The sequence below is a fragment of the Lepisosteus platostomus genome, chromosome 6 (assembly GCF_059453375.1).
Source record: "Lepisosteus platostomus isolate fLepPlt1 chromosome 6, fLepPlt1.hap1, whole genome shotgun sequence".
NCBI classification, from domain to species: domain Eukaryota; kingdom Metazoa; phylum Chordata; class Actinopteri; order Semionotiformes; family Lepisosteidae; genus Lepisosteus; species Lepisosteus platostomus.
In genome coordinates this window covers 31,923,244-31,943,618 of record NC_142616.1, presented here as the reverse complement: position 1 = coordinate 31,943,618, position 20,375 = coordinate 31,923,244, and the positions used below count along the sequence as shown (strand labels likewise).

Here is a 20,375-nt window from a genome sequence, read left to right as displayed (position 1 = left end):
CATTTAAAATCAATTGCTACTGTGTATACAAAAATGGCTGCTAATGACAGACTAATGCATTGAACGACAAGTCAAGAAGCCCTGACCAACTTAAAGGGATACTGCAATGCTGTGTTTATACTTCAGGGTTAGAAAGAATCAGCATTGATGAGCACATCTCAAATGTTCACAATAAAAGTAAAATGTACACAGAAACTCCTAAAAAACTCTAATTTACATCACAAAGTAGACAAACTTCAAGGTATGCACAGCACCATATTCTACAATTCAGAACAAGGCAACAAAAGTTCCAATGCCTATTGGCCCTATTACATTGTAAACAAGCAGACTTGTGAATACATGTCTTTAAGTCCAATAGAAATATTGCTCTTAACTTCGAGTTTTGCTGATAAATGGAAATTACTGTACTTGTTAACTCTGCATGCAGATCATGTTGACAATTTTCTTCGGTAAAATATCTGCTGCACAACCTGTACTTATTATCTTGAAGATGGTCTTACAGTAGTCAATACAGTGACTAGTAAGCAGGAAGGGCCGCAGCACGTCACAATTCGTGTGAGCTCTTGCTTTCACCTGTGGCGAGACCAGGGGTTTGCAACAACATGGCAACTTATAGTAATTTCACAAATTTGTGCTTAATTCGAAATTTGCATTTTTTTCTATACTGTCAGTGAATTGATTCTGTTACCAAGATTTAATAACCGGTCTGAGAAATTGGGACTGCAGTTCCCCTTTAAGCCCAGCCTACAAAGGCACAGCTCAACCACTTGTCGTTATCTTTTGGAACATCCTGGTCTCAACAGATTAGCAATATACTGTAACCTTGATTTAAACCAGAACAAAACATCATGCTCAAAGGGAATTTTTTAAGAACATAAGAAAACTTGTTTGGCTTGCTGATTGGGTCACTTCAGAGCCATAAGAAATAATTTGTAATATAAGCATAACAGTGTGCAATTACAAGGGGAAGCTTCCTGAAGATGTTATGGATCAACAGCCGATATGAAAGCCGGTATGAAATGATTTAAAAAACATATAAGAACATGAAGTGTCACGTTTGTTCTTAGGTGTGAAGCCTATATTTACGGCAAAAGGTTTACTGTCCTTTTTCCTTCATGCAGGGGGACAAGGGAGACGCAGGTGCTCCAGGACCAATAGGGCCTCCAGGCATCCCTGTAAGTCCCACATCTTCCTTAAAATACCTTTTGACTTCTTGGATGTGAGTAGTACATGAAAAACAAATATATCAGATTGCTCTGGGAGTAATATAAATCGTTCTGGTGTTGCAGATTTGTGTTCATAAAACAAGCAACAGAAAGCAATCCTGACAGCAGTCTTTCATAGATGGGGAAATGTTTCATTGATCAGAGCTGTGGAAGCAGGTCAATAAATGCCCAAGAAATTGCAGTTTACTTTTTGAAAATCTTTGTCATTACCTAATAAAGGGTACGGAATAATGTATCTTTTAAATCTCTGTTGTGACTCTGGCAATGAGTCTGAGCATGACAACACTTGACTTAAATTATCTTCTTTGCATTTCAGAAATATTGCTTGCACCTGAAGAGGTCATGGTTTTTCAAATGCAAATCATAGATATCTACAAGTGTGTCCTTTGATCTCAAATGCACAAGGCAATAAATTAATTAATTCACACTCATGCATGATCACAGAGTTTTAATGGTGATACCACTCAAAGGCACTGAAGTTGATTTCTGGATGGGCATACAAAAAAAAAAATCTTAAACTTTATCGTGATCTCATATGAACTTATGAGGATTTTTTATGTTTTTTGACATCCTTTAAAAATTGTTAGTGACACTTTTACTATATAAACTCTTAGTCTGTTATAATGATAGCAGGTAAAGATACAGTAGAACACAATATTCTATTTACACATGGTTTTAATTGACATTTCACTCCTTATACCAATTCTACTTAATATAAAAATGGGAAATTCATTACAGTAAAAAATAACCTGATAGACCAAAGTTACTTTAGACATCAAAATGTATACTTGTTGCATAGCATGATTCTGTTTTGTATTAAAACCTGTCTGATAATGTATGGAAAAATTGGTTTAAATTTTAAAAGGTCAATAAGATTTTATTTTTCTTAAACAAGAAAATGAGAAAAAGTCCATGACTAGGGCAATATATGTACACATTTTGGTCATTCAAATCTTTGGACTTAATATTGTCAAGAACAAGGGCCAAAGAGTTCAAAAATAAGGTCTCATGTCGTGCATGTAAATCCTAAAGATCTCTTTTATTTCCCAGGGTTTACAAGGACCACAAGGACTAAAAGGGAACCGGGTAAGATAAAATGTTAATTGACTTGAACAAGGCTAGTTTCCCTGGAGTCCAAAGTTAGGTACAATAAACAATGATCATAATTGTTCTTTAATTGCCAGGAAGCTGCAGTGCACAGCAAGGTTGTCAAACTCAATTCCTTAGGGCCTGACTTTTGGTTTCGCCTAACCTCTCTGTTATTATACAGTACATAGAAGTTCTAATAATTTAATTAGTTATCTAATTTATGTCATTCTAACCAGGCCTTAAGGGATTTTATAGGTAACCAGTCTGAAGTAAATGCTTAATAAACAGTAAAAAGGACTGTAAGTAAATCCTATGGCTGTATAAGAAAAAGTAGGTGAATTGTTTAATTGACTTGTCAAGTGGAAAACAAAAAGCAGATATTGAGAACCTTGCTGTTCAGTATTTTTTCCTTTCAAACTGCTGTTGAGTACTTGTGGAGGTGTAGCAGATGAATATGTGCTGAAAATGTATATACTGTAAATATCTGGAACTTGTTGTTTTGATAATCCTTTTGTTATTAGAATATGCTAATTCATGCTTCATTTAAAAGTGATGCTTAGTACTCCAAGGAAACTTTGGTTTTACTGCATGTCTGCAAGGAATGATACTCATCGTTTTCAGTTAGTGCAAATGGGAATTTGAAAGAACTGCTCTCTGGTCTTCACGTTCTTACAGGATTCTGCTGCAAAAATTGTAGTTGTCCTATAAATAAGCTTTTTATTCGAAGTAAATTCTTTCAGTCTCTATTCCTACTGACTAAATGTGAAGGGTTTACTGAAGAAGTTAAAAATAAGAGGGCTTCCTCATACACAAAAGCATTTAGTTGTATTATTTTTCTTTGAAGTCTTTTCTCGTATTTCCCTATAAAACATTTCAATCTTAAATTAAATAATTATTGTACTTTTTCTTTATATCTATAATATACTCCACGGTGTTCATTTTTTTAAGACAAATAAATATTAGCTCTGTGATAAACTTTAGTATTCTTAGGTTCTAAGCTCATGCATGAATTTTAGACTAGTCTCTTTATATTTTAGCTTGCACATTCAAAGAAAGAACTGAAATAATCAGTTATTTTTAGCTAAGGTGGTCACAAAATTTCTTTTGACAACAAGAGGACCAGAAACAGTTTTTGTAGTGAAACTGTTATTGCTACCAAAGTGTTTTTCAATATGCATGAAAATATGCTGCACCCTGTAGCAAAATTAGGGCTTATATCTTGTGATATAAAGCAATCAGACGAGACAGGATTATTTTGCCTAATTATTGTCTTGTAAATTCTAACTATATAACTATGCCACAATTAATTGAAAATTATGACCTCTTCATTTATATACTGTATTTCTATAGTGCATATTCAAAATGCTTTTATTCAAACCAAATTGGCCATTTCTCAAATGCAAAGCAATTAATATGACAGATTGAAACTTACTTTCCAAGTCTCAGTTTTAATTATTCTTTATTGGCTGAAGGCTAGACCTTAAATAAAGTGTCTTTTTTGTTTTAGTCATCTTGAAAAATATCTGTATAAAGCAAATAACTGGTTCCACAAGTAAAGAAAGTGAGAGTGGTCTTTAAACCAGCTCCCTTAACCTGAAATGCCCTGCTCAATAGAGAAGTAAATACTGTCACCTTTGCTGGTTTATGGTCTTCTGACACATAAAAGCTTTGCTGAGTCGGGAATGCTCTTTGACTGGCATGTTGACTATTGTAGTGAAGGAGGTGGATTCATGTATTTAGAAATGTTTTTGATTTTTTTATAGCACAGTTTTCCCATTTTCTGTTTACCCATTAACATTCAACTAACGTAATTCTTAGTTAAGAAGTATGGTCATGCAGTTCATATTTGGCCTATTAATAACTACATAGCTTAAGTGCATTACTGTTGTGCTCAGTAATTTCAGATGGCCTTATAGCTTCAAAGTACATTAGGGTAATAAAGATACATATGTTTTTAATGGAGCCTTGCTTATGTGAAAAGAGATTTTAGGTTCTGTTGTGACAGGAACACCAATGAATATGTTTTTGTGCATACTTCATATATAGACAGTCAAATCCTACTTGGAGTTATCCAGTCAGTGGCAGTGTTTAGCAATATTTCATAAAACTGAACAATTCAATATTTTTGTTGTTGACAAATCATCCCACTGTCAAAGACATGCAGTATACAGTAGGCAGGATGACCTCCTTTCTTCTGTTCCTGTATCAAAGGCAGAACAGAGTAACTTAAGTGAATTCCAGGGTTCTTCCTGGAAGCTTTAGTCAGTCAAGTGGCCAGCTGAAAGTGCTGTGGGTGAAAATGGTACCTACTGTATGCTGTTTTACTCTTTCCTGTCTTCCTTTGTTTCCACAGGTCTTCCTATCCCCTTTCCTCCCCTCCACCCTGCTCTGTGTCTCTTGGCTCTGTCCCGGGTCGTCCTCTCTCCCTTTGTCCCCTGGTCTCCTGCATTCTAATGTTTAGCCTGGGTTAATATCCTCCTCTCCTATCACTTACCCCCCAAACCTGCTTTTAATCTTTTTTTTCTGATACCTATATTTAAGTCTTTCCCTTTTATTCTTAATCCGAAGCTACACTCCCCTGCCCTTGGTGAGTGGAATTCCCTTTTCCGCACATGAAATATTTAGCCTAAGCACAGCATTTCCACTTTTCATTAATTGAGAAGTGTGCTTGGTTTTCCCTGTCTTAAAGCAGAAGGATCTTGTGTTTTAAAATAAAAATTGAAAGCAAAGTTAATTTAATCTGTAAATAGGGAACATTATAAAATGGCAGTTAAAATGAATTTGTTATGAAAGCTTTCAAATTAAAATTAGTTTTTGCCCTTGGTATTTAATGACTGTACCACTGGGAATAATCCCAGCCAGATTTATTTTCATCCATTCCTTGATTTATTTTATAGCAATATCTCAGTGCATCATTTCTAAACCCACTCAGCATTAAAAAAAACAAAGGAAATACCTCCTTAGTTGCTACATCATCTGAAATGTGACAAATGTGTTTAACGTTATTATTGTACCCATTACTTGGCTACTTATAGAATGAAAAATCAGAAATGTAAAAATAATTTGGAGCTTATTTGTAGATTTAGTTTGTTTCCATGAAAAGCTTTCAAAAACACAAATTCACAGGATCAGTCATGGATCCCACCTTTCAAAGTTTGATTTAGCTGTACTGGGGCTTTGAAAATAACATAGTTCAGTTACATTTAGTTGAAATAGCTTGGCTTAAAACTATACTTTATTCAATAATTACAGTATATCTTCTTAGGACAAGAACAGGATTCATGCTGTTGTTATGAGGCAAAACAATTTTGAACAAAACATCACTAAAATCTCACTATAAATTAAAAATTAAAAAATTAAATAAAATTAAATTGCGTGAAACAATAAGGAAGTTTCTTAATGATATTCCATTAAACTGAACAGTTGTATACTACCTTAATCTGCAGTATTTGCATAAATAATGTGAGAAATTAACAATTACACATTTTCAGTGGATGGATTTCTGTTGTGTAGCTCCAAATACATTAGTGTACCATGGCAGTTTGTCCGTTTATCGGCTTATTTTCTACTGCCTAAATGTACAGTGTGCACTTTAGAGAATACGAGTTCTATAACTACTTGTTTTTCTTTACAAAGATTCATATGTGTTTTTTCACAAGAGAGTTTAGTATAAAGTAAAGTATGTACATACAAAATATATCCACTCACCAATAGCACTGGACTGTATCCCTTCTCTCTAACGGTCTGCTTTGTCAACCTCTTAATTTCCCAGATCAGTAACTTTTTTCTCTGTAAAAAAAAATGTTTAATCTTAGAATGAGGTCTATTTACGACGTACATGATGTTAACGTTACGTATACTTCTAAAATCTCAAAGTTCCATATTGAATAAATCAAAATTTCTTTGAAATGAAATTTTTGTGCTTTCTATTTCTGGATCTCATGTTGTCCTGTGGGCAGAGAGGTCTTCTAAAGCCTGTTTTCAAATGCACTGTTATTGCAGGGGGAGAGGGGCAAGAAAGGCAACAGGGGGGCCAAAGGGGATAAGGGAGACCAAGGAGCACCTGGATTAGATGCACCCTGTCCGTTGGTATGTCTTTTATTAAATGTCCAGTGGGAGGGAAAAGGAGGGAGCTTGTGCGTTAAAGAAACCAAGAGCAGTTGCACTGCGTTTAATTAAATGCAGTTCATTTCACTTCACTGAAGTTGAATATAAAGGGGGCATTACTGCCCTATACTTTTCATGTCATACAGTGTCATATCTTGTATCAGGTATACACTATATCAAATCTACAAGACTCATGTAATTGTATTTGAAGTGAAATTGTAGCCTAGGTTTTGCCTTCTAATGAGGTCTCCCTCCTTTTGCCTTCTAAGCATAGAACGCAAGAAGACCCCCAAATATGTTAAGGTTTAAGCTTCCACTGTTTCACGGATTTATGTCAAGATTAGTCAGAGTATAGCAGACAGGAAATAATCTGCCTTTTTTATCTGCGGTGCTGTAAATCTTAAAGATCTTACAGATATTCAATTGTACAGAAAATGTAAAAAAGAACAAAATGTCTAAAAGGAGTTTTTGGGGTGTCCCCTGTTCCAGCACCTCCTCAGGGTGGAAGTAAGGATAAAATATCAGATTGAGTTATAGAGTGTGGAAACAGCTGGAACACAAACCTTGACTTTTCGGGGTGTTCAGTCTTGGGAATGATGGGATCAAGAAGAGCACAGGAGTCTGGCAATAAAGACGTGAGCTGTTGCACTGCACATTCATATCGGGTTAATACTTCACGGTGAGGTTTAAACACAGCACAACACATTCCAATCGGAAACTCAAAAACTGAGCTCATTTTCTAGAGCTGAATCGTGTTTTGTTCATAGTTTTGAGTTTTAACATCCAAAAGCTCTTTTTGAATCCCTGCAGTTCCAGTGTTACTGTCTCAGTTGTGTCTTGGGATGTGATAGAAGCGGGTTCTAAGCAAACAATCCTTGGATAATGACGGACATTGATTTTGCAAACAGGGATTCCGTGGCTTTAAGGGAGAGAAAGGTGAACCAGGCTTGCCAGGCCTGGATGGGCTCGATGCCCCGTGCCCTGTGGTATGGTGTTCCCTTCCCTTCCTGCATGGTGTGCTTATTTGTCTTTTTTTCCAATCATAGAACACGGCCGTCAGCCGTTTCTGCCCTTACAGGAACTCTTAATTCCACAGCCATGCCCCTCAAATGCATATTGACTGTACACCCCTGCCAGGGGATTTCTGTGTATGCAATGACGGTGAAAGTGTGTTCAATGTTTGTAAAAGTTTATATCCTGCACAAATCACCCTTTGACAATATTGGTCAAAATTGTTTTACAGTATCCTTGGTTGTGCTTTTGCAAGACAAAGCAGCACTGACCTCTTTTTTTCTTTCCTTGCAATCAAATAAAGAGCGGCACACCAGCTTTCCCTCCAATTCACTGTTCCAAAGTGAAAACCGCAATTGGACAATTTAAATTTGTGCATAATCTTTTGAAAGTCACCTCCTTTACCCTTTTTAATATAAAACTTCTGTTAAGGGTATCTAATTTTTTTAATTTTTTCAAATCCTGCATGCGAGGCATCCACATCTTTCTTACTAGATAAAGATTTTAAAGAGTCCCTACCATCATCATTTTATTAAGGAAGAGTTTTCTGATATATTTAGCAAAATTAGACAATTTTCTTCCATCTCTGTTGATAACTCCCAATTCACACAACTATCACAATTCATTTTACAAGCTCCATGTCCACAATGTGATTAGGCAACCTTTTTTATGAGGAGCTAGAAATCCAGCATAGCATTCATGTCAGGAACCAGTCCACTATATGCTTTGTTTAGCAATAATGTTAGATTCTATTTTCCTCTTGTGACAAGTGCAAAAATGTCATGTTAAAAAGAGAATCCATCTGCTATCCCCCTTTGAAACATGTACTGTACAGCTATAACAGGCATGCTTTGTTTAAAAGATGCATGGAAATAAAAACTTGCTGAGCAGGTTAGAAGGCACTTTGACAGGTCACAGATTGGTTTTAATATTCTGTCAAGTCAAATCCTCCTTTAGGTTTGAAAGTAATCATTGATTCAATTGTAATGAGTGTTGGAATGACTACAAAGTCTTTTGGTTCAAATCTTAAGTTAAAATACTGTACTGTATGTGAACCTGAGTAAATAACACAAGGAAATCTGCATTTTTATTTCACATGGAACTTCACGCTTTGACTTGAAAATAGTCTGCATGATACGATTGCCTCTGTTCTGCAGGCAGTATTTTACAGTATGTTTGTCTTTCTCACTTTATTGCTTTATGTTTCCACAGGGAGATGATGGCTTGCCAGTTCCAGGATGCTGGAATAAAGTAAGAAAACTGACTTTATTAGCTTATGAAAGATTCTGTAATGGTTTTTCTTGCATCTTGGCCCAATGCTGTTTTGAGAGAGATATTGCAACAAATTACAAAGCAGCCTCCCATCTCTTTAAACTAAAAGACATTGAACGTCTTGCATGTTTAACATAAAGTTACAGTATGAGACTAAGACTGACATGAATTGTTAATACTGGATTACTTCCATCTCCTAACAGGTTAGTATGTTCATGTTCTCAGTACTAAAGGACCTCTCCTTCATTGAAAGGATCAGTTCATTAGTACAGGAATAGTAAGCGTTTTATTGGCCTCCCCATTCGGCTAACGTTTGCCTGCATTTACAACACATATCCTTCATTGCAGTATAGTAATTTTGTTTCTTCAGTGCTATCTTGCCAAGCGCAGTCACAGTTACTATAAGAAATAATATTGTAGGACAGGTAAGGGTGAGGAAAATTATTTTGTCTCCCAGATGGTTTCTTCTGCTTTCTGCTCAGTAATGCTGGTGCACTTTGTGGAAAAAAACAGGGCTTACAGAGAAATATCTGGTCTTAGTTGTTTGTCAAGCCAGAATTGATACAGATTATCTGGAAGCACAGTAAGAACAGCATCACTGTTTTCTGCGTTCTCTTGCAGAGTCAATATTTTTAAGGTTTAGATCAGGGCTTTTGTCTAGAGCACACTTTTAAAACAGTATTCGGACCAGAAATGAACACAGTTATGGCTACAAAATAGTCACTTGCAAAATGAAAACATCCACTTTTTTACTCAATGGAATGATTTGATTACTTTTGTGATTTTTTGCTTGAACTAATATAACTTTTTTTGCTTTCCATTTCTTTGCAGTGATGTTAATCCTGGAGTGGCATGTGTGATTGTATATAAAATATTTATTTTTGTACTTTCTGTGCTTTTTATGGATGAAAAAACTTTGTACTATTTTAATATGTGCAGTTTTTGTACAGACTTTTTAATTTTATTTTTATTCTTGGTTAATATTTGTGTACTGGAGTTTTTAACCTTTGCATTGATACACTAAGTTTGTTTTCAGAAAAAAAATACTGTTAAAGCATTTGCATGATATTTGTGCATAATGTGAAGGAACATTGCCTATTAACTTATTGTATCACAGTATTGATGGACCGTGCTGCCGTACAGCGTGGTGCTGATGAATTGATGAAGCTCGAGCTTTCCAAGTTAAACCTAGTTAAATCCTCCCAGGAAATTAATGCTAAACTATATAATCCCCTGAAGTTCTGTTCCTGTGTATCAATTAGTCAACAGGGGAATTATTTCAAACTAAAAGGGAATATTTAATTTACACTGCAATTGATATACAATATCATGGAAACAGAAGCAGATTCTTGTATCATTCTGGCATTTTACCAGAAAAAAGCACTGGAAAACCAGATGAAAACTTGTTCCCTTTATTTTTATTTAACTTATAACCTATGACATATTTAGTCTCATATGAACTTAGTTCCACGTTTATTTTTGTGGCCTTAATTTTATGGTCTTCCATTCTTCATATCAACAAGGGTTTAACTAAGAAGGTTCAGCCTCTGCTGAAGGTTTGGTTCTTTCACCAAGACAGCAAAAAAAGTTTCTTGATGATATTTTAAAACAGAAGATATTATTTTCTCTTTTGGCAGTAGGTGGAAGAGGCAAGGCAAGAACATTATCATTTTTTTTTTTTTAAGTTTTGTCTTGGTGAAATGAATATTATTGTGAGGCATTTGTTGCCTGCGTACAGAGCCTGATTCTGTCACCTTCTTCAAGGATCAGGTTCTCAAATTGTATTTTTGTTTCTGCTTTGTGTCTTCTTTTCTCAGCAAATACTATATTTCATATCATCATTTTTAAGCAGGAATCTGAACACTTTTGCTGAACGTTTGAAATACTGCTGCTTGCTATGTGGTGATCTGTTACCACTGTACACTGTTCTTTGCTACTATTCATAAAAGTACCTCATCCATCAGTTAAAATATAAGTAACAGTAAAATAAAATCATAACCAGACATGGCTAATCTATATAGCAAACATTTTCACTTGGAAGTCTGAAAAGGGGGACTGGGAGCCACATTAAATCAGACCTCTGTTACATGTGCATTTGAATGGCTTAAATTAAATTGATTTAATTTCCCTCAGATTTAATTTGTCAAGTAATGCTGCTTATTCTGGAATATGCTGTTTGCTGACATATAGTTTTTTGATACTTCCAATATCAAGAGTACTGTATACAGCATATCAAAATACATGCTTTAGATAGACAAAGATATGACTGCAATGTGCAATGCAATAAAAGTCTGTTAGGATTATGTATTATTTTTTGAAAATGTCTCTGATCTCATAGAATACCCCCAAATAATGTTTTGGATATTTAAAAGCCTTGCATTATTAAAATTACTGTACTGAGCTTCAAAGTTTTCAAAGTCACATAATAGTTAGTACATTAGCTACTGATTTAGCTAAAGCCAGCTAGCCTTATCCATTAATCATTGAGACAGCCCGATATTGGGAGATTTCCTGAGTGCGATATACACATAACTATCAAACTACTGAAGCTACAGTAACACAGCCAGACTGTATAAAAGATTTCAAAGTAAAAGAAGATGTTTATTTTAAAAATACTTAATTTTTAGTTACATTTTAAATGTTTTTATAACTAGCTTTAATACGTATAATAAAATACAGTGTACTTTAAAAAAAAGGCTTCGCAGCTTTCCTGCTCAATCATATACAGTATTCATTCATTTTCTTTAATAAATACTGACTTGGCAAGAAATATTTAACTTGCAGCTGGTTAGTGAAATTATGATCCAGTACAATCCTTGCTGTCCATCCCCTTTTATATTAGCCTATAATCAGAAATTCTATAGTTAATATAGAAGGTAGAGGGTTTTGTGTCCAACACCTGCATTTTTCATCAGCTGACGTTTTGCAGGATAGTCTGGCTGAACCTGCATGAAGTGTATTGGAATGACTTGAGTTAACTTGTGCTTGCTGGTGTGTGAGTTGATGGGAAAAACTTAATTCAAGCTGAATCTCTGGCAAAATCAGCAAGGTTCACTAAAACTGTCAGGAACAGATGACTTGTACACCTGCATTTCTGGCTCTTTAATAACTTGTTGGTCACTGATGAAAGCCTAAGTATCTGTGGCCTTCCATTATCATTGAAATGTATAGTTTTGTGAAGGAAAAATCAAATGAATGTGCAGTGAACAGTTTTACATTCTGGTACTAAATACCTAATGGGACTTATATGAAAGATTATTTCATTTTTAATTTTTTTTTCACGTGGAAAGTGTCGTGTTCTGAATGCATGGTGTTAAATCAGAATTTGGCTTGCTTTAAGGTCTTCCCTTAAACACAAAAAACACAAATGTTTTATAACGAGTAAAAAAAATGTTCTGTTTATTGCCAAAAGGGTCAAACACCTTTTCAGCTGGCAAAGAAGTAGACGTCTGACAAGGCAATGCTTGGAGGACATGACTTTGATGAAGTTGCCGAATGGAACTTGCACAAACCTGGAAGAATCCTTGAGTTTGCACAGATTCGTTTGGGATTCGTGGGTTTTCCAGTTGCAGACCACCATCACTGTAGTTTTGGATAGCTACAGGAGGAGGCAGCAGCGAGCAGGTTGGCTTCAATATGACTGGAAAAAAAGGGCTTTGCCTTTTTTCTATTTATTGAAGACATCATGGAGGATGGAAGTCCAGGGAATGGATGCATTTCTTGAGTTTTGTATGCTTTGTTATTTTATTCACTATGTGAAAGAACATGAACTTTTTATAGTGTCTTTCCTGTTTGTTTTTATTTTATTCTAACAACTGTGATTCATTAATTCAGAGCAGCTCACAGAACGGACATATGTCATCTTGATGTTCTTGTATTTCCGCCAGACAATTGCTTTAGATGATTCCTGAGTTAACCCTCTCACTGCCAGTTCTCATGTTAAGTAATACATTAAGTTTGGGACCTATGAAATAATACATGTATTGCAAGACAGAGAAAGATAAAGAGGAAATAGGAGCAGTAGATGTACAGTATAGATAAAGATACTCTTTGTATGAATATTATCCACCTTCCCTTGGACATTTAAATGGTTTTCTATTACAATGCATGATTAATTTTTCAATCTGTTCTACAGTACGTTAGTAGTGCATTAGACTACTTTGGACACCAGTAGGGCCTTTATGAAAATCACTCCAGGTCTCTTCAGACAAATGATGAAAGTTAAAGGTGCCTCCTATGTATGTACTGTAAGCCCAGCAGATATGTTTCCTATGCTTGTAATATGTTATTTCATGGTATTTTCTATTACGGCTCCTGGTATATTTCAGAGTCTTTTGTCATGTCTAACTGGTTAACGTGGAAGAAATTGGATTACATATTAATCCCATACATAGCTAAGGAGGCACTTGTACTAAATTACACTAAAACAATGAATTGGAAGGTTTAGAAACTAGCAAGTCCTACTTAAAACACATGCGAAAGTGCTTTCTTTCCAAAACACAGACTGATCTAAAACATCATCCAGTGCATGAAGGGCTGTACCTGTTACATTATTCTATTAAAAAGCAATACAGAAATGCTGTATGTGCTCACATAACAGCAGCCTAACAGGGAGACTATTTCTACTGCTTTTGCCACTACCTCTGTCAATCTATTATTGCAGTTCTAGTAGATTTTCCTTGGCCCTTTCATAATCCATTACATTCTCTGTGGTGGTGGTCAGTCACAATCAAAACACTTTTAGAAAAAAAACAACTTTTTTAAGTGATCAATTACTCAATTATGCTTTATGGTCCAATCCCATTTTATATAATAGGAGAAACATTTTTGGGAGCAATGCAGACAACACTAATTAATAACAAAAATGGTCTAATAAATTCTCATCTGTATGTTTTAGTGGTATTTTTTTTTGTAAACACATTTTTTCAGTGTCCAATAAGAATGCAGAAGTCTAAATTCAAACACTCCTGGAAACATAGATTTAGCATATATTAACTGAACACTTCTTTTTTTCTGAATGTTTTCACCAATTAAAGGAAATGCCTAATGTTTACAATGTACCCTGTTATATTCTACAAAAATAATATATAAATATCTGAAATAATCTATAATTAAGCAGGAGTCCTACGTCTTAACAAAATAAAACAACAGATTCTACTCATGTCTTTTTAGACTGATGTCATTTTTCCCATAATACTAGTGTTTATCTTTAAAACCTAAAAACAGAAAATATATGAATTATGGGTGAAATGAGCAATAAGCAAAGTTATGTAAATTGAGTTGTTGTTGCTTTGTTTTCTAAGCTTTTGAATTACAACACTGAGTATTGATATGAAGCCTAAATGCCAATAATACAGAACAGAAAGTATATGGATATTGTCTAGTCATTAAAGACATTGTTGCTGGAAATTGGAAAAACTTCAAAGAGTGCATTTATCAAAAGTCAGTTTAGGTATGGAATTGCACTGTCCTAACCCTAAACAGATGCCAATTAGGAGGAAACACAAAAGCTTCATCACCTCTCGGTTTTACTCAGCTCAAGTCCTGCACTAACCTATCCCTACCCCTTCATTAAAATAACAAGTAGTATAAAGGTTGTTCAAAATCTTGTTTTTCCTGAAAATGTTTAGGTGAGCAAATCTGACAGAAGGCCTTTTTAGCATTCCTACAATTATTCATTAATCCTTCAATGTGTTGAGAAATATGGGCTTACTAGACACCTGCCTCATCTTCACACCTCATTCAAAAGTCTATAGATGCTCCATTCCTAATAACTGATAAGGTTCTGAAATGAAAAGAGCTGTATAGTTTCCTTTTTGTAGAGAAAAAAAGTTAAGCATCCCCGCAAATCTGTAAACATTTGATTTATAATTAATAAGAACATTTAAAAGAAAATCTTGCATATTAAATCTTTATCTTGAATAATAATGCCAATACAATTGTATTACTTTTTCTAGAACCTCAAAGCACTGTCTACTATCTGGTTGGTATTATACAACAGAAGCAAGAGAAAATGCATTACATTTGTGAAGATAAAAGTAAAGCTAAATTGTATGTTAAAAGCTTCAGAGAATCATTAGGACTTTAATTGAATTTTAAAAGTACCAGCAGACACAGAGTTTCTAATGGATTTAGGTAATGAGTTCCATCATTGCAGAGGTGCACAAAAGGTTCTTTCACCCACTGGAATTGAATTGAATCAGTCCGGAATTGACAGATGCCACACTGACAGTCTAATTTAACACGTCCTTAAAACAACCTGCAGCTGGACTATTTCATAGCCCATAGTATATCATTATTACTATTATTCATTACCTTAAACATCGCATTACCACCATACATTTTCTTTCAATTCATATATTGCAAAAGCAGAGGAAATCATTTCAAAAGTTTGTTTTCTCTGTAACCCAGTCTTCATATTGACACCAACCTAAATATTCACTTCCTTTTAGTCACACAGTACTGTATAATACTTAACTTAGTTCTAATCTCTTACAGTAGAGGTAAGTCAGCATTTTTCTTTCTGAAAAATAACTCGAGCACTGATCCATGTGGTTTAATTTCTTTACTCAATGCTTTTCTGATCTTACTCATTGGCCTGTTCCAGTTTATTGTTTTAAAGATTATTGTAGAATATGTTTTGCACAAGCATTCCTATTCTCATCAAGCATTTTTGTGAACTTGTTTGCTTGCTATATACTATTGTTGCTGGGCTACATCCTGTCAAATCAATCTGAACATTTTAAATGCTTTGAGTATTAATATTTTTTTAATTATCTTTTCTTCTAATGAAACCCTCACACACCTCTAGTTTTTCTTTGGCTTATTGATGCCTCTATGAATAACACTCCACGTACCGTAGTTGTAGAGTACAGTACTGTTTGTCACTCATTTGTTTTAATTACATGAAGCTGATCCACATTAACAGTAGGGTGGTGTGGGAGCATCCACACACACAGAATCCCTTTTACTATGGGGAAAGGAGGAAACCAGGGCTGAAGGCAGCCCAAGCCTGCTGTTATCAACCTTCCCAACCTAGTGTAGGTCTTTCTGTTCCCTGATATCTAATCTATCCATCCTATGCTATTTAACCAGGATAACTGAAACCCTCACACAGCAGCCGTCGATTTGCTATTTCAGATTGTTTAATGTTATTTTATATTGTCTCATTACGAGACTGAACCTCTTAATCCTAAGGTCTTTGTGTCATCACAAATGTTTTCACCATTCTGAACACCCTTTTCTGCATGCTGAACCTTTTTTGAGAGAGTGTACCCTCTTATTTCTCACTGAGGTGTCATGGTACTGTACGACACTCAGAATCAGCTGCTCCACACATTTACATCTCACAGAGTGCAAGGCGCAAATATTTTGGAACATATTTTAGTATGACAAAATGTGTAAACAAGATAAACAAAATAGACTGAAAAGGCATGTTTAGTGTGAAATTTCTTCAAGTTTAAAACACTTAACAAAGCATTTACACAAATAAAATGTGTTTAGTTTAAAGTCAATTTGGTGTGAAAGTGCTAGAAATGATAGGCATAACTATATAGCTAATAATAAAGAAAACTAACATATCTGGTTTGACAATTTAACAAGACTGTTTTTACTTACACTTCAAAATCCCTCTCTTACTGTACATGTATATCCCTGCATGGCATAAAGAAAGACAAATGAGGCACCATACATGGATTTTTTTGAAAACTAAAAAATATACAATTCCACATGTAAAGGGACCCATAACATACTGTACTATACAGGCAGTGAAAGGGTTAATTATAATATATTACATTTTGGAGTCCAACCAGAACTGCAGGCGGTTTCCCTTTGGAAATTATGTCAGTATTATTTGTTAAATGATAGTCAGAATAATCTACTTTTTATTAAGTAATTTTGTATAATTCTTTAAAAAGTATTTTTGAATATACAGAACAGTATGTTTTGTTCGAAAGTGACTTCCTTAATTTTTAAAGTAATCCATGAATGAAAAAGACATTGATTGTTTATATTTCTTTCTCACATAACAATCATTTTTAATGTCGCTATATTCTTCAATTTGTACCTTGTATTCCCTGGCCTTGAGGATTTTCAGTCACTTGTAGAGTTTGAGTGAATTTTTTTTCATGGTTGGTCCTTTAGTTTCCAAATTTTAGTTATGGAAAAGCCCTCTAAATTAAGTAAAAAAAATAGTCCCTTTTGAATCCCAGCTCCAGAAATGTCTTGGAGTTGGCATTCTGATTTTGTAATCGGAAAGCACCAGATTTGTAGTGAGTTTTTGTCTAAAGCCAGTGCTATGACTTTCTATATATGATATGATAATGTATTGTTCTGCATCACTAACGCCTGTTCCAGTCACAGATTGAAGGGGTTGTGTATATTATCTCTATTTTCCTAATTTTACCATGCTTGCTGGTTCAGGCTTAAGTATGTTCTGTGTACCATTCTAAAGTTTATTTTTCCTGAAAGCAGCATTTGTTGTGCTCACTACAGAAAATTCTTTCTCAGACTTTCTCAGAAGCTCTTTGTCAGCTGAAGTCACGTACTGTAAAGTGGAAATAACAGTTGACACAGATCTGTAGTAATAGTTTCTGACTGATATACTGAACCACATGTCTTCCTTTCTTTTCAGATTCAAGATATTTCTTTTCAGTTTCATGTTAATTTTCTGGCATGGCCAACTTTATGATAGTGAGCTTTGGAATGTTTTTTCAGAAGCCTTTGTTAACCCTTTTATTATCAATGCTGATAGAAATCTGAGGAAACAACAAGCATGATATGGAATATACACTGTAGAGAACTGAGCCTGTCAGAGGCACCGATGACACAATATACTCCTTTAAATACATTTTTACACATATATTCAGAAAAATTAAAAATAAAATATGAGAGACCTGCTACAGATTATAAATCAAGACATTTTCATATTTTATAATCTCATCACAATCTGGCTTTCATTATTAGAAAATTGCCACCACAAAAACATTTGACAGGATGTCAGTGGGCCTGAAAATATTTTAATATATTGCTTATTTATAATCAGTTGTTCTTATTGAAATATTCATTTCTGAATTTTTTATTGTTTGAAACCCCTCCAGGCTGTGCAAATGGTACTGTATATGTAAAATGTGTCACCTGTGGATTAAGCTTTATTTTTATGAGGAGCTTAAAGATGTAAAAATTCCCTTTGCTATTTTAAACACATCTTATCCTTATTTACATAATGCCGGTGCACTTGTAGGGGTGGAATGGACTTGCCTTTTGTTTTAACTCTAAGCCTTTAGTTCTAAGAAATACATTTGCTTGGCTTTCAGGTACTGTACAAACCCCAGTTAAGAATTTGATTTTTAGTTTGACGTTTTGAAAGATCCTTTCTTGACCATTTTCAAATGCATGCTAAGAACCTTGCAAATTCATGATTGGATTCGCCACTGATCAAAATATAATTTAGAGGAGTAAGGTGACTACCCCCAAAACAAATCACAGGCCATACTGTTGACTTCTTCCGAAATGAAATAATTATGAATAATGAAAACAATCTTATTATCACCGCTAATAACCTCAAGACTTAACAATAAGACTCTTGTTTGTTTGACCCATACTGTGTGTAATTACTTATGGAAATTCATTACTGAACTTCAACCACAAGGGACAACTTTGCAATTTTAGTATGACTTTAGAATGTACTAACCTGATGTGTGTTTCTGCTGTGACTATGGGGCTTTCATGGTAATTGTGGTGCAACTAACCTATAACAATGTTTATGTAATTCATAGTTTTGTACATTTTCTTTTTATATGTGGAACATAATATGCCACTCATAGCTATTCTTTTTACTATGTGTATTGTGTAGTATTATGGAAACTTGAATTCCATCCCTAATTCCATTTATTACAATCTATCAAACTGTTTTTGCACAGTATGCTTAAACAAATATCTTGAAACCATAAATGATTGAACTGCATGTATTTTCACATTTACAAATACTTAAAATTAAAATATTTAACAAACTCATCTCACAGAAAATGTTGACAAAATCAGCTACACATTTACAAGTCTTTTTAATGGAATTTATATTTAACATTTTATTATTGAAACACAAACCAAAAAAATACATTTTAGTATAAAATTTCAGCAATTTCCCTATGGGATTAATAAAGTATTATCTATCTATCTAAAAACTTAAGAATGGTTACTTTTGATCTATAAATAAGACTGTTGCCATAGAATTTCGCTTTATTTGGTATGTTGTTGTTTACTCTAAACACATTAAAAACATTTTAATACACAGTTTTGCCTTGCTGACCTTGTAACTACTAACTATTCAATGAGTTTACTGTATATTTGCAAATATGTATGTATACGTACAGTATTTGAATATTTCTGTAGGCATGTACGTTGTGCTTCAGAGGAGTGAATAAGTATAAAACTTGAGCATTATTGGGCATTATTGTTGGCACAAATAAGATAGATTCTACATCTGTAAGACTACAAATTAAGGCTTAAAATGTGTAACTGAACATAAACGACCCACTGTCCATTCAAAAAACTCCCCTAGCTTTAAAAATGTATCTTCTGTTATTTATAATTTCTTATTACAGCCTTGTAACATTTTGGTTCTACAGAGCATCCCAGTCCCATCCATTTCCACTGCTTTATTTTTGTGAAATATTGTTTCACATCATATTGTGAGATTCTATGGCTATAAAAAGCTGACTTTTAATCTACATTATGGTGTATGGATAATTTTATACAGTTTTGCCAGAAAACAGAAAAGTGTTTTTCATTTCTCTTTTTATTTAGTTGGAATCTACCTTTCATGCCTACTAATGGTCAATGCATTCATTTTTTTCTAAGACTTTTCTAGTTAGTTTAACTGTATTGATGTATGTTGATATGAATTTCCATATTTTAAATAGTATTTTTACTATATATCTATTTTTAGTAATAGAAGAAAGCTATTGAGAAAATAAGATGTTGCTTGAATCCATTTATTCTGGAAAAAACTGCTATTATTTTCAGTAACCTACAGTATATAATTTGCTCAATGTGTAAGGATGCTGAGTTTTGTTTTTAATAGTTGTATATTTCAAAATATGTTTATATGGTCATTTGTATCACTTTCAGGATCACCAATCTGAAAGCTTTTAAGAGGGCATTGATATGACTTTGAAATTGGTGTTAATTTTGTTTGATAGCCCACAGAACAATTTCAGTTTTTATTTGTAACTTACTAGTGTTTTATTTTTTGCTCATTGAGAAGCATTCTTGCTTTTGTTGAATCTTCCTATTGTTTTTGGTGATTTTCAACTGCTACAATTTAAGAAAAAAGTTTCTGTAACTTCAAGGGAAAAGCACCATTAGTCACGAGATCCCATTTATTTAGAGATGACTCAAACATTTGTGGAAATAGAGTGCTACTGCTCTGTGTTTCTGTATCCTTACCAGCTTAAAAAAGGTTTCTGCAAGAGGATTTGGGTCATTTCACCATATGGGACTCACTTGCTTTCCAACTTTTAGTCTATTTTATTGTATGAAAAATCTGATGTAAATATTTTCATTTTCAAAAGGTATTTACTTGTTTCTTTATTTTACTTGATTCTTTCAAAAACCACTGAAGGCAGCTGAAATCATTTAGTGCCAAAATGTCAAGAAATGTTAAGAAAACAT

The 20,375-nt window shown here is 34.1% G+C and overlaps 1 protein-coding gene across 1 annotated transcript in view; it reads left to right on the top strand.

Annotated features, from left to right (window-relative positions):
• col13a1 (collagen, type XIII, alpha 1) overlaps positions 1–12,489 on the top strand; it is a 69,005-nt gene extending 56,516 nt beyond the window's left edge. The window contains exons 35-39 of the mRNA XM_088635437.1: positions 1,122–1,175; positions 2,277–2,312; positions 6,318–6,404; positions 8,646–8,684; positions 12,118–12,489. Coding sequence (XP_088491563.1) covers positions 1,122–1,175; positions 2,277–2,312; positions 6,318–6,404; positions 8,646–8,684; positions 12,118–12,150 — 249 coding nt within the window. The 3' untranslated portion in view covers positions 12,151–12,489. The remainder of the gene's footprint in view (positions 1–1,121; positions 1,176–2,276; positions 2,313–6,317; positions 6,405–8,645; positions 8,685–12,117) is intronic.
• Positions 12,490–20,375: the final 7,886 nt, after the last annotated feature.